This window comes from Myotis myotis, unplaced genomic scaffold (genome assembly GCF_014108235.1).
Source record: "Myotis myotis isolate mMyoMyo1 unplaced genomic scaffold, mMyoMyo1.p scaffold_m19_p_19, whole genome shotgun sequence".
Lineage (NCBI taxonomy): Eukaryota > Metazoa > Chordata > Mammalia > Chiroptera > Vespertilionidae > Myotis > Myotis myotis.
Genome location: NW_023416323.1, coordinates 27,294,550 through 27,309,601, shown reverse-complemented (window position 1 = coordinate 27,309,601; position 15,052 = coordinate 27,294,550). Strand labels below are relative to the sequence as shown.

Here is a 15,052-nt window from a genome sequence, read left to right as displayed (position 1 = left end):
CCATGTCCCCTTGTGCACGTGTGTGAAGTGCCCTGGGCTACACAGTCAGCCCTGGAATTGCCGGACTCAGAGGGTTTGTGCTTCTTCAGCCTCACCAGATGTTGCCAGCGCACTGTGCACATTGGTGATACGCGTTTACACCGCCAGCAGCAGTGAACGAGCGACCCAGACATTCTGTTCCCGCTCTGAACTGCCTGTGTTGATGGTTCAGGGCTGGCCCTTCGTTAGCGTCAGTGTCTCGATTCTATTCCAGGTCGGGCCACAGAGCACAGTGGTGAGGACCCAGTGCCTCTGTAACCACCTGACCTACTTTGGCAGCGACTTCTTCATAGTGCCCCGGACAGTGAATGTTGAAGATACGATCAAGCTATTCCTGCGCGTGACCAACAACCCTGTTGGGGTGTCCTTGCTGGCCAGCCTTTTGGGGTTCTACCTGCTCCTGTTTGTGTGGGCTTGGAGAAAGGATCAGGCAGATATGCAGAAGGTGAGGAGACTTTGATTCCAAAAGTTTTGCCACAGCGGCTTGAGTATGTTGAACAAGGTGGGGAAAAAATACCTTCATCCAAAGAGGCAGGTCCCGTGGTTCCAGAGAGCGGAGAAATTCAGGTGCGAGTGTTCTTAAATTTCTCTTTATATCTATTCTCTCGAGGCCTAGGAACGTAACTCTTTATATCCTTTTTTTTCCTTTTAGCCAAGGTTGAATTCTCATGTGATTCATTTAGGGATAGGCCAAAAGAAAACATGTAGAGAATTTAACTATAACCAAATGCATGTTTATCTCACTTTACACATTGCACATGAAAGTTATATGTAAGCCAAATTATAATTTATTATAATTGCAATATATAAAAAAAAACACCTGTAAGAAACTTTTTTTGAAACAAACAAAAAATGCTTTGATGGCTGCTTGTTCTTAATTTCTGTTCTATTTCTTTCTTGCTCTTGTGTTTTCTTACACTTGGAAATTGTAGAATGCACAACATGTTCATTTCTTTGTTGCCATGGGTATAGGATTGCCAGTTTTAGTAAATAAAAATACAGAACACCCAGTTAAATTTGAATTTCACATAAATAGTGAATGCATTTTTGGGGTAAGTATGCCCACAGATTATTCAGTGTTTTTCTGAAATTCAAGTTTAACTGGATGTTTTATATGTTATCTACCTGGGTGGGAGGGAAGTGGAAAGATTGAGAGGCCCAAGACGTGGTTGGTTCTATGACTATTTCCTTTTAGAGGCATAAACCCTGGCCTTTCCGCCCTCCCCCCTTATCACTTAACCTAGGTCTGCTTACACCTCCCTTCGCTTTCCAGACCATGGCCAGCTCTGCAGTCGTGCATCCTCCTGCTCCCTAGCGGGGGAAGCAGCTCCACGAGCCTGAGTAAGGGTCAGCCCATTTTCTTGGTTCTGCTTTTCCTGCAGGTGAAGGTCACTGTCCTGGCCGATAATGACCCCAGCTCTCGGTGTCGCTACCTTATTCAGGTCTCCACTGGATATCGAAGAAGGGCCTCTACAACAGCTCAGGTTAATGACACACATGTCCCTCATTCACGGCTCCGGCTCCTACCACGTGAGATACAATACACTCTGCTATCCCCGCGTCCTGTAGCACTTACGGCGGATCACAGAGGGCTACTCCTACTTCTACACTGTGAATCCGAAGAGCCCTCTGTCCTTGTCTCAGATCCCAGAGACCTCATCTCAGTCCAGTGTCTCTGCCTGCATCTTTCTCCTTGGGGATAAACCCAAAGAACCAACTAACCATGTGAGGACTTCCCGTGTCATGTCTCAGGTGGTGGTCACCCTGTATGGGTCAGAGGGACGGAGTGAGCCCCATCACCTCTGGGACGGCCAGAAGGCAGTCTTTGAACGAGGGGGACTGGATGTCTTCCTGCTCGGCACCCGGTCCTCCCTGGGGGAGCTGCACAGCCTCCGGCTCTGGCATGACAACTCGGGCGCCAGCCCTGCCTGGTAAGCACCTGCCTCATGCTGGCTTGTTGTGGGCTCAGCTTGTCATCGCAATAAATAACAACAGTCCTTGAGCCAGGAAGTCACAGTTAGATTTACATTTCAAAGCTGTCTATAAAGAAGAAACCCCCGGAATCAATGTGGAAATTAACATTATGATTTTTTGTGAATTTAAGAATGATAGATGTTTTATTTTTCTTTTATTTTCATTAAATGTTGCCATGGTGTGTACAGCAAGTAATCACAAGGAAATATTGCCCCAAGGTACCACAAATTAAAGGTATCTCTAATATGAAATATATATATTCAAAGAGTAAATTCAATAAACAACTATATCCTGAATACTGTGCATTGGGTCAGAACTCAGAGCTCAGGAGAGAGGAAAAGTGGAATTAAGAAGTGGTGTGTGCCTAGGGACGGTCAGTGATGAGTCTGTGCTGGGCCCAGATGGTTCTGCATCTCTCTTCAGCAGCACCGTGGGAATGAGGGGAAGAAAGGGGAGGAAGTAGATGATGAAATGAATTAAGGGTGAAGATTATTGGTTTGTTGGGATTAGGAAAAAATAAGGAATGAAGTCAAAGATCCAAGACTCGTGTATTCGAGCCTCATTCCTGAATACCGGCCACTCTGAAAAGAGTGTGCAGCTGCCCAAAGTCAGTCTTGCCCTCTAGGCTAGATACACCAGCCTCTAGGCCGCAGGAGCCTAATGATTTGCTTACTGTTTCCATTCTGATCGGGCATCTACAGATCAGTTTGTACACTGTCATCTCAGTTTCATTTACAAAGGTGAATAATAAACACTTGACAAGATGCTCAACTCCGTTAGTCATCAGGAAATGCAAATTAAAACCACAGTGAGATAGCACTAACTAAACACCCAGCAGCATGACTAAAATTAAAAAGTCCAACAAAACCAAGTTTGGGAGAGGGTGGGGCACACTCACAACAGCACTGGTGGGCGTGTAAAATGGTGCAGCCACGTTGGAGAACAGGCTGTCAGTTTCTTGTACAGTTAACCATACACTTACCATATGACCCAGACGTTCCGCTCCTAGATAAATGAAAAAAATATGTCCTTCAAGACTTATACACGTACATTCATAGCTGTTTTATTGTTAGTAGCCCAAAACTGGAAACAACACAAATGCCCATCAGGTGAATAAATAAATAAATGTCAGTATATTCATTAGATGGAATACTCCTCACCGACGAAAAGAACAGTCTGCTAATACATACAACATGGATGAATTCCTAAAAGCATGCTGACTGAAAGAAGCCAGACTGTGCGAATGCATACTGTGTGACTCACATACATGAAATTCTTTTAAAAAGGAAAACTACAGAGACAGAAAGATCAGAAGTCACCTGGAGCCAGGGGTGAGCCTCTGTTCTGTAGGATAGAGACAGACGGGATGCCTGTAGAGCTGGCCGGGCACCTCGCATATGGAACCGGGAAGCTTAGAGGACACACACACACACACACACACTGGACTGTTTCTAGGTTACAGAATCTGAATTCTGTGTTCAGTACATGAACTCCCTGAGGAAATGGGATCAGCTCTCGTTTCTTCCTTTAGTTCTTGCCTTGCAATGAGACAGAACCCACTGACAGGGCAAGATTACTTCTTTTTCTAAATTATCTGGTTTATTTTTTATTTAAGTATAATTGACATACAACATATTAGTTTTAGGTATACAATATAATGATTCAATATTGTATATTTTGCAAAATGATCACCATAATAAATCTAGTAACATCTATCCCCATACATAGTTACAGAATTCTTTTTCTTGTGCTAAGAAACTTTAAAATCTACTCTCTTAGAACTTTTTAACATGCAGTACAGTATTATTAACTATAGTTGCCATGTTGTACACTATGTCCCCATGACTTACTTGTTTTATTACTAGAAGTTTGTACCTTTTGATCCTGTCACCCATTCCCCCCAAATCTCCTACCTTCGGCACCCACCAGTCTGTTCCCCGTATCTATGAGCTTTTTTTGTTTTTGTTTTTTGTTTTTGCTTTTAGATTCCACATATACATGAAATCATATGGTATTTGTCTTTCTCTGTCTGACTGTTTCACTTAGCATAATGCCCTCAAGATCCATCCTATTGTTGCAAATGGCAGTTGCATTCTATTTTATGCGTGTGTGTGTGTATGTGTGTGAGTGTGTATATGTATGTATGTGCGCATGTGCGTGTGTGTATATGTGTGTATGTGTGTGCGTGTGCGCGTGCGCGTGTGTGTATGTGTGTACACCATATTTTTAAGCCCATTTATCAATGGACATTTAGGTTGTTTTTATCAATTGTTTCTTAATACAACAACTGAATTGTGCCCCCCTCCCTAACATGGCTATCTTCATTTTACTATAGGTATGTAAACCAGGTAATTGTCAGCGACATGGCAGGTAACAGGAAATGGCATTTCCTATGCAATTGTTGGCTGGCCGAGGACCTTGGAGATTGTGAGCGTGACCGGGTCTTCATACCAGTCTCAAAGAAACAGCTCTTTTCCTTTAGGTATTGTTGGGAAATGATGGTGTTTACAGGTCTCTGAAGCTCTGTTCATTTTTCATCATTCTTTACTCTTTCTGTTCTTCAGACTGTGTAATTTAAATTGACCTATCTTAACGTTTGCTGATTTTTTCCTCTGCCCACTCAATTATGTTGTGAGCCTCTCTACTGAATTTTTCATTTCACTTAGTGTATTTTTCAACTGCAGACTTGCTACTCAGTTCTTTTTACAAAATAATTTATCTTTATTGATTCTTTTATTTGGCAAAATATCATTCTCATTTACTTTCCTTTAGTTCTTTAGACATAGTTTCCTTTAGTTCTTTGAACATACTTAAAATGACTTGAAGTCTTTGTCTAGTAAATCCAATGTTGTGGCTTCCTCGAGGGCAATCTGAGGAGGAGGGTGTCTCTAGCTTTACAACCTGGAAATGTAAGTAAATTTGCCCCAAAGAGAATCACTGTCTCTATTTTTCCAGGGCTGTCTGCTTATACCAAGATTCCTTAAAAGATAGTCCAGGAGCAAATATTTTATGAATGCCTACATGTGACGTATTCATGGAGAATTGCCTCCAACACTGCTTTTGTTGTGTCAGTCTTTTGTCAGTCTGGCTGTTACTCTTTTCAAGTAGACTCCCATTTCTCTCTTTCATATTTTACCTTTATTCTTGATGTTCCAAATTTTATCATAATTCTTTTTACTATGGATTCATTTTTTTAATCCTGTTTGGTACTCAGAAGGTACTTTTAAAAATGTTTTTATTATGGTAAAGTACACGTAACATAGAATGTACTTTTAATATGCAAAATCACATCTTCAATTCTGAAATATTCTCAGATGTCACTTCTGAAAATATTGTTCATCTGACATTCTCTTACTCTCTGTTGGACCCTCAAACTATCCTCCATGGTGTTTGTTTAATGTGTGTGTGTGTGTGTGTGTGTGTGTGTGTACTAGAGGCCCGGTGCATGAAATCTATGCATGGGTAGGTTCCCTAGGCCTGGCCGATGATCAGGGCCAATTGGGACCTCTGGCTGCCAGCGCCTCCCTTCATTCCGCACTGACGTGGTGGTCAGTGCACGTCATAGTGAGCGATCGAACTCCCGGTCGAATTCCCGAGTGGACACTGCATATTAGCCTTTTATATAGAGAGATGTTTTATTTTGGAGAGGGAAGGAGAGGGAGAGAGAGAGATAGAAACATCAACGATGAGAGAAAATCATTGATTGGCTGCCTCCTGCACGCCCTCTAATGGGGATTGAGCCCACAACCCAGGCATGTGTCCTGACTGGTAATTAAACCCTGATCTCCTGGTTCATGGGTCAACACTTAAATACTGATCTACACCGTCCGGGAAATGTTAGATTTTTTTATGTGGTGAGGAATTTTGAGTTGTATATTCATTTCCGGTGTTTTATTATTAAATCTCAATCTCTATTTCCACTCTTACTCTGCCTCATAGCTTTTCTGATGTTTCAATCCAATCCTCGTGTCTCTAGAACTAGGCCTTATTACAGCATTTTGGAGCTCCTATTCCTCAGTGAAATCAGTGCGGCTAGGGGCCATTGCAGGTCTCGTCATGAAGCGCTGGGTCCCTTGGCTCATTGCTGGTCCTGGGGCTGCTCTCTTTCGCCCACGCTCTGCTGTCCACGTGTAGCTCTGTGGCATGTTGTTCTGTAGTTTCCTTTCATAAGCTCCAGCTCAGCCCTGGCTTCAGGCAGTGGAGATGGCTCGACTCTCCCTTTCCCCGTCTATGAAACACGTGGTCCCGTTTCCCTGCAAGTGCCAGCCTCCCCCTGTGTCCTGCCTTCTCCCAGACCTGGAGCCCGTCAGCCCGTGGCTTCTTCCCCTGGTTTCTCACTCCGTTCCTCCCTCAGAGATGTGTATTTTGTTTGGAAGCCCAGCTAATATTTTGGTTCTTTCTTTTTACATCTTCTTTACAGTTCCTCCTCCTTTGGAGTAGAGAATGTGCTCAGAATATGACTTTAGCAAACTATCTTGAGTGCAAACCTAATGCAAACTTTTTAAAAGTAAAAATATTTATCAAAACGCTTTAAAGAAATAAGCAAATATATTTTGAAGGCTAAAAAATAAATTTTTAGGTGAAACAAAAAAAAAAGCAAAAGCAGAAACTCTTAAAAAGCTAAAGCAACAGTTTTTAATTTTAAAATCTCAGACCACACAAATTAACTTTACCCTCAAAACCTTTTTATCCTAAAGTAACAAAAGAATCATGCTATCAGTCTTGTGACAGCACCTTCACAGAGGTGTGAGTCGTGGCGGAGTTGTTGCTCTGCAGCTTGTTGCCAGGCAAACCACTCCTTCGTCCAGGGCACTTTCAAAATGCAACCTCATGTCTCTCCTGTTGTCATTTGTGTTCTCAGACACCTGTTCTCCTCCATGATCGTGGAGAAGCTCACCCAGGATTCCCTGTGGCTCTCGGTGGCCACTCGCCATCCCTGGGACCAGTTCACGAGAGCCCAGCGGCTCACGAGCTGCATGGTCCTTCTGCTCTGCAACATGGTCACCAGCCTCATGTTCTGGAGGACGAGCGGCCCCCCCGCCCACAGAGACGAGCAAGGTCTGGCTGAGTCCTGTGGGTGTTGCTCCCGGCGCGTAACCCTTTCCTCTGCTTCACTCTCCTACTCTCCCTAATCCTACAGCCTCCTGACGTGCCTTCGTTTCTTCCCTCTGCTGCCTAACGTTAGAGCACGCTAGCACGTCTCACTGTTCCCAGCCACAAGCAAGTGAGGCAGCCTTAGGGACCCATCAGGATCCTCACTGCCATATCTTCTCCTTAGACCAGTGGTTCTCAGCCTTGGCTGCACATTAGAAGCACCTGGGAATCTTTTTAAAATCCTGACTTCTGGGCCTCATCCTCCGGAAATTCTGTTTCTTTGTTACTAATGTTGTGGCCTCACCCCATAGCAAAGAAACAGAATTTCCGGAGGATGAGGCCCAGAAGTCAGGATTTTAAAAAGATTCCCAGGTGCTTCTAATGTGCAGCCAAGGCTGAGAACCACTGCCTTAGATAATCGCAGTGAAACTGCTAAGCAAAGACTCACGCCTGGCAGAGGGGTGACTGTCAGGGGGTTTCGGCTGCTGAGGAGCAAGGTTAACGTAAAGCTTTTCTTCCAGTGGGTCCGTGTGCCGTGACCTGGTCCGAACTGCTTGTCAGCATCCAAACTGCCGTCATCCTTTTCCCAGTCAACCTCGTCATAGGGCGGCTCTTCCCACTGAGTCAGCCCCAGGAGCCTCTGCCCCCCTCAGCTCCCCGGCAGGCCTCCTGCTTCTCAGATGCGTCTTCTGAGCCTCTCTCGGCCTCAGAGGCCGTGGAGGTCAGCCTGTGTGGAATTCTACAGGTAAGCGCCTGCTTCCTCTCCCCATGTGCTAGAAGAGACCAGGGGAAAGGCTCTCGGGTCTTACTAACCCTGTCAGCTTTCCCCTGGTCCTGCCCCCTGGCTTGTGATCCAGCGGCCGCTAATTTTCCTCCTGGCTCTCAGGCTCCGTGGGAGTGCAGGATGTGCTGCTCTGGGCTTGTTTTAGCTTCTGATGTTTGGTCAGACTGTCCCTTCTTTCATTCTATAGTCTCTCATGAAACTAGTTTTATTTTTAAAAAAAGTTTTTAAAAAATATCTTTTCGTTGATTTTAGAGAGAGGAAGGAAGAAGGAGAGATAGAAACATCAGTGATGAGAGAGAATCATTGGTCGGCTGCCTCCTGCACGCCCAAAACTGAGGATCAAGCCTGCAACCTGGGCATGTGCCCTGACGGAATCAAACCATGACCTCCTGGTTCACAGGTCAACGCTCAACCTTTGAGCCACACCAGCGGGGCATGAAACTAGTTTTGAAGCTGCTGGGAGGTGCCTTCTTTTCTAAGAAGCAGCGACAAAGTGAGAACTTGAGGTTCTTCACACTAAGGATATGCCCCTCTGAGTAGAGACGGCGGCGCTGCCACCTGTCGTCACTACCATCCCTGGGCTGACGTCACACGCCTGACTCTTCTCATCTTGGTTCTACATTCAGGAGCTGAAGGAAACGGTGGGGTTTCTGCTCAGGAGAGACCCGGGCCTCCTCTCAGAACATGATCCGTCCTCGTGGGGTTCCTACAGCGTGAGCCAGCTGGTGGCGCTGTTATCCAGCCTCATTCGTTCTCACCTGGAGGCAGCACCCTGCGGGGCAAGTGGTAAGGCCGCAGGTTTAGTACCAACCTCTCCTCTCCTCCCGCTCCCTTCACTTCTTACCTGTCAGCATCACAACAGGCACCGTACAGCCTTCTGCTTGTTTTAATTTCCTTAGGCTTTTAATAGAGAGCTGATGCTTTGATCCCACGTTGTACAAAGTAAAGGGTTAAGGAAAAACCCACAGAAGTGTTTCCTGTGTGAGATCCCATATGCCATCTGCTTTGTAGAGACTGTTGAAACTTGTCATTCTTTTTCTGCTGTCGGGTGGTGAGGTTAGGCAGTCTGTGGCTTCTCAAATGTAGGTTGGGCCTCCTGGGCACTTACCTAGTACAGTCACAGGTGCTGCCGTTCTGGTGGAGAAGCTCAATCAGGTTATTTTTATTGATTTCAGAAAGGAAGGGGGGAGAGAGAGATAGAAAATCAATGATGAGAGAGAATCATTGATCGGCTGCCTCCTGCATGCCCCCCACTGGAGATCAAACCCACAACCCGGGCATGTGCCCTGACCGGGAATCAAACCATGACCGCCTGGTTCCTAGGTCAGCACTCAACCACTGAGCCATGCCGACCAGGCTCAGTCAGGATTTGAAGTCTCTAGATCAAAGTGTGGAATTATACAAGTTGTTAGAAAGTTACCGCTGTGCTCAGAGAAGACACTATACAGTAGTGTGGGTGTTGGGTGCAATCTCCACTCCCTGGGAAATTTAACCTCATCATCAGTTAATGAATTGCTCACCTCCGACAGTTGGTGCTAGTTACTGAAACCCTCCACTTACTAACAATGTCAACCTGGCATCTATTTTCAGTGGCTGCTGAAAACCGCCGTCATCTCCGCTGCTACCTGCTCAGGGTTCTGCAGAGGCTGCGGTCGCACTTGAGCACCTTGGGTCCCACCCAGTTCGACCAGCCTGGCGACCTCCTGGGTGCAGCCAGCCACCTGCAGAAGCTCCAGGAGCTCCTGGAGACACACATCCTCCCCGCAGAGCCAGGGCCCGCCGGGTAATCGCCGCACCTGCCCCTCGTTCCCCGGTGACCCCGCCTCCCCAGCTGTTGGCTATGAGGTTGTTACTTCGCCTTCTCTTCTTAAGGGAGGCAACCAGTTTCCCCATCCTGAGCCCAGAAGGAGGGCGGAGGTCCACCGCGAATGGTCTCTCCAGGTGGTTGGCTCCCATCTGCTGGCTCCTGCTGGGCGCCACTAGCCTGGCCGCGGCCTTTTTCACAGCCCTGTACAGCCTGGAACTGAGCAAGGACCAGGCCACCAGCTGGCTCATCTCTATGATCCTATCGGTGCTTCAGAACGTCTTCATCATCCAGCCAGTGAAGGTACGTGGTGACGGGCCGCCCGCATGGAGGAGCCGCTGCAGTTGCGGGCGCTTGGGAAACAGGTCTGTGGGTGCCGCCCTGGCTGCCCAATGTCAGACAACTGGGCAAAAAAAAGACAGCCCCCAAAAGAGATGGGGAGAGTGAAATTATAAGGAATGTATGTGGAGTAGTCCCAGAAAAGCTAGCAAGAACTGATAGACTAGTAGAAATAAGCGGAGAAAGACGGGGAGTTTCGGGGGAAGTAAAAATGTCAATTGGGAACAAACTATTCAGGGGGAAACGTACTTTTTAAAAATGTTTCAGTAAAGCAAATGTCAAAACCACACAAAAGTATGTAGAGAATAGTGTAGTGGTACCTAAAGTTGTTTCAGCTAGCTTCAACCGTTACCAATCTATGGCCAGTCTTGTTTCCTCTAGTTTGAGGGGAAAATAGCTCCAGACTTCACATTTTACCTGTAAATATTTGCCTGAATATTTCTAAAAGATAAGGACTCTTTTTAAAAAATATAAACCCTTACCACACCTAAATAAATTAGCAATAATTTCTTACTATCCACACAACAATATAAATGTACTAACACTACTAAACTATACACTTTAAGAAGGCTAAGGTGGCAGGTTGCTTATGTGTATTTTACCACAATTATTTAAAAATGCAGTGTTCAGATTTTACCAGTTGTCTCTTAAATTTTTCTGTTTAATTTAAATCAAGATCCAAGTGTAGTTAGTTGCTGTGTCTACTTACTTTTAATACTTACCTACAGCACCACCACCCCCCCCCCCCCCCGTGTTCTTGCTGTTTCTCTCGCTGTGTTTGTGGAAGAAAGCAGGTGTGTGGGATCTGGGGTCTCAGTGGCAGGATTGCCCCCGCTCTCAGGTGGCCTGAGCTCCCCCAGCAGACCCGGGAGCTTTAAAACTCGTCATGCCCAGGCCTCACTCAGGCCAATTACATCGTGATTTCTAGAGCTGGGCTTCCCGGCCCCACGCGTTTACAGTTCCCAGGTGACAGCAATGCACGGCCGCCCTGGAGACCCACTGATCATTGAAGAGGGGCCGAGTACACGGAGTAGGTGGGTGACCTGATTTTCAGGTGACACCTGCTTGAATACAGGCAGTCCTGACTTTGCACTGATGCTCATTAATTTCAGTTACCAGGGTTTAGTTAAATAACAGTTCGCAGCACTGCAGTTCGACCTCATGGTATGTCGGCTGAGTGAGTGCATCAAGTACGAGCTGCTGCTGGCTCTTCCGTGGAGAATTTGGTGGGACCCGTGGTTGGCCCTTCCTCCCAGTCTCGTCCACTAGGGGGCGACTTTAAGTCTGCAGAGCAGACACACCCAGAATTGCTGCCTCAAATCCATTCAACTCCAAAAGTAGCAGAAAGGACCTCAGAGCCTAGACCTCAGGCCAGGCCCTGGCCCACATTGTCCACCCTGGGGAGCCCAGGCAGAGCAGAATGGCCTCGCCTGCAGGCAGGCCAGCGGGAGGGGGAGGCATCACCTGCACAGATCCTTCCCAGTAATTAAGGTGGGGCAGAGGCGCAGGATTTTGACCCCGTCCTTTATTCTCCTGAGGACTGAGCACTTTCCTCCCCCCGCCACCCATGGGAATTTAAGGAGTGGGGAATACTTAAGGTCGTACTAAGATTCCATGACTTCTTTAGCAAAACTGGGATTTAATCCTTGGAATTTTTAAAAGCGTGGCTTCTCCGGTCTAGCACCTCACAGTTCTTCCAAAGACAGTGACTGAACGCCCGACACACATCACAAACCACTGAGTAGTTTAACTTCCCTAGCCAAGCAGATGGTGGACTACAGGCAGAAATACAAATAGCGGCTTTATCGGGACACTTCCTGGTCCCCGTGATTATGCAGAAGTAATATGAAATTATTCGATTCTCAGTTCTCCATAAATATGTCCAAATTCAATTGAAAAGTTATTAATGCTCCCCTTCACGTTTACATAATGATGTCACCGTGTTGGATCCTGTAACCTCATTGGTTTCTCCCGTGACTTGCCGTCTAGGTGGTCTTCCTCTCGCTGTTCTTGTCGCTGGTCCTGAACAGGGTGCCCTGCCTTAGCAAAGAGAAGGATCAGCAGACAAAGAGGATCCTGGCACTCTCGGGTAACTCCAGCAGTTCTCACTATTCTGACTTGGCGAAGAGCAGATTGTATCAGAACAGCGGAGCCCTCGCCGCCTCACTGACTCAGACATATGTCCCCTTAGACGGTCTTGTCTAACAATACACATCATGAGTCCCTCCCTCCACTGTCACCCTCTCCCTCAGAGCTTCCCTCTCACTGAATCCTAGGCCGCCTCAATCTCTCCTCACTCAAGCCCCACAGCTATTTCCAGCTGCTCCCCACCGCCTCTGACTGCCAGCACGTGTTTCAAATTAACATCCCCAAACAAGTATTTGCCTGCCCCACAAAGCCACTTCTTTACTGTACGTCTCATCTCAGTTAAGAGCATCACCATTCTCTCAAAATGTCAGCATAATCCTGAATTCCCTTCTCACTCCTCAATTCAGCCATCACGCCTATGGGAGTCTGCCCTGCAACTGACCAGAGCCTCCTATCACATGGATGAACCTCACAAACACAATGGTGGCAGGAAAATTAACACGGGGTTTAATCGTGCAGAACAATGCATGTCTTGTCTAGGACTGCCTGTAATGAAGAAATGCATGGGAGCGATAAAGTCCAAACCTCAGGAGACGGTTTGCCATCTGCAGGAAGGAAGTGATGCCCCCGCGAGGGGCTGGCGGTCACTGACCTGGGTGAGCAGTGGACACACTGTTAAGGAGCAGCACCCCATTCCTTATGAAGTCAAGGACGTTAGTAAGCTAACTACACACTGCCTGTACCGTCCTCGTTTCATTGATTCATGCTCCTGAATTGCTGCTCCCTCTGCCTAAAATGACTTATTTCTGCCTTGTCCTCAGCCTTGTCCATCAGAAGAGTTCTAGCTAATACTTCAAAACAAATATCAAATGTCACCTCCTCTGACTCCCACCAGGATATCTAATTTCTCATTCTTCAGTGATTCCCCCAGCACTGGGCGCATACATGCTGCCAAGTTTTATGTCATATTCTAATTCATTCACCCTCCCCTACTCACCCACTCACCTTTCTCTTCCATCCCTCCCTTCCCCCATCCTTATGCAACATCTACATTAATGTACATGCTTATAGGTGTAGGGTAAATAATGTACAATTATGTATATTATATACTATGTATCACTCATGTATTATATATGTGGCATATAGTTTAATGGGTGATTTTGTAAAATATTTCAGTATCGGCATAATACATAAAATTAATTCCACTTCTCTCATATAGGGAGTAGTTTCAGGGAGTAGTTTCAGTAGAATTTCAGCCTTGGGCACTGACATAGGAACTTGAGCTTCTTCCTCGAGTTCCTTCCCTTCTCTGGTCTACAAGACCAGGGTGGTACGTATACTACAGAGACTTCATTTTAAGAGTTGCTCCCTATAATATTTGTGAGGGGCGTTAGTACAAGAATAAGGAAAAAGCATAGAACGGGTGCTGGTTAGCCAACGGTGAAAGTGGGTGTTCAGTGGTTATCCCGATCATGTTAGTGTTAATAGGTCTGCTGCTGGTGGCCGGGTAGGCATTGGCTGAGGGCTAGGAGTGCTGTGCTTAGTTGTTTTGAGGTATGGAGTATAGAGATAGTAGTGGCATTGAACCGAGAGGATTGGGGCTAGGCTTTGTTGGAATGGATGGTAGGATCACATAGGCAGGTAGGAACTGCCACACTGGCTTGCTGTGGGGGAGGGTTTGAGGGTTGGCTGGGGTGTAGTTATCTGGTCTCCTGGAAGGTCGGGTGAAAAGAGACCTAATGTTAATGTTAAAATTCGGAGCAACAGGCTGGGGATCTTTGATGGTGTAGCAGGGGTGGAAAGGAATTGTCTGTCAGATGGGATTCCTGTTGGGTTATTGGATCCTGTTTCGTGAAGGAATAGATGTTCAATTACTAGAGCTGAGATAAGAGTAAATGGTAGGATGAAGTGGAAGGCAAAGAATCGGGTGAGGGCGGCTTTATCCGCCGAGAATCCTCCTCAGATTCCCTCAACCAGGCTGGTTCGAATGTCTGGCATTGCTGAGATTTGTAATGATGGTTGCCCCTCAAAAAGATACTTGCTCTCATGGTAGTACATAACCCATAACTGTTGTTGCTGTTACAGTAAAGAGTAAAATGATTCTGATATTCCAGGTCTCTGTGAGTACATAAGATTTGTAATATAGAGCTTGTCCCATGTGTAGAAATAAGCAGTAAAAATATGAATGAGCCCTGGCCAGTGTGGCTCAGTTGGTTGAGCATCGTCCCATGCACCACAAGGGTTGTGGGTTCGATTCCCCATCAGGGCACATACCCAGGTTGCAAGTTTGAACCCCAGTCAGAGTAGGAAGCAACCGATCGATGGTTCTCTCCCTTCCTCTCTAAAATCAAACTTTTTAAAATGAATGCTCCGTTGGTATGTAGATATTGGGTAATTCAGCCATAGTTTACATCCTGGCAGATGCTATTGCGAAAGAGAAAGCAGGGATTGTCTGACGTGAGGTATAGAGCCAGAAGCCCTGTGAGGATTTGCTGGGCAGGCAGATTCCTGCAAGGGATGTGGAGTTTCATCAATGAGTGAGTTGTTGATCATTTTAATTAGTGGGTGAAATTTTTGGATATTGGTCATTACTGTTTTATAGTTCAAATACAGTGATGATTTTTCATGTCATTGGTCCTGGATAGATTCCATGTAAGAATAATGACTGGCCCTAACCGGTTTGGCTCAGTGGATAGAGTGTCGGCCTGCGGACTCAAGGGTCCCATGTTTGATTCCGGTCAGGGGCATGTGCCTTGGTTGCGGGCATGTCCCCAGTGGGGGGTGTGCAGGAGGCAGCTGATCGATGTTTCTAACTCTATCCCTCTCCCTTCCTCTCTGTAAAAAATCAATAAAATATTTTTTAAAAAAAGAATAATGATTGACATAATGTATTTTAAGTAGTTTTTGTGATTAGTTTTGTGGGATTTTCT

The 15,052-nt window shown here is 46.1% G+C and overlaps 1 protein-coding gene across 1 annotated transcript in view; it reads left to right on the top strand.

Annotated features, from left to right (window-relative positions):
• Positions 1-15,052, top strand: part of PKD1L3 (polycystin 1 like 3, transient receptor potential channel interacting) — a 63,588-nt gene that overhangs the window by 27,362 nt on the left and 21,174 nt on the right. Inside the window, 10 exon segments of the mRNA XM_036346494.1 lie at positions 254-484; positions 1,422-1,523; positions 1,792-1,970; positions 4,349-4,495; positions 6,875-7,071; positions 7,629-7,828; positions 8,518-8,677; positions 9,482-9,674; positions 9,764-9,998; positions 12,024-12,123. Of these exon segments, the coding sequence (XP_036202387.1) occupies positions 254-484; positions 1,422-1,523; positions 1,792-1,970; positions 4,349-4,495; positions 6,875-7,071; positions 7,629-7,828; positions 8,518-8,677; positions 9,482-9,674; positions 9,764-9,998; positions 12,024-12,123 (1,744 nt within the window).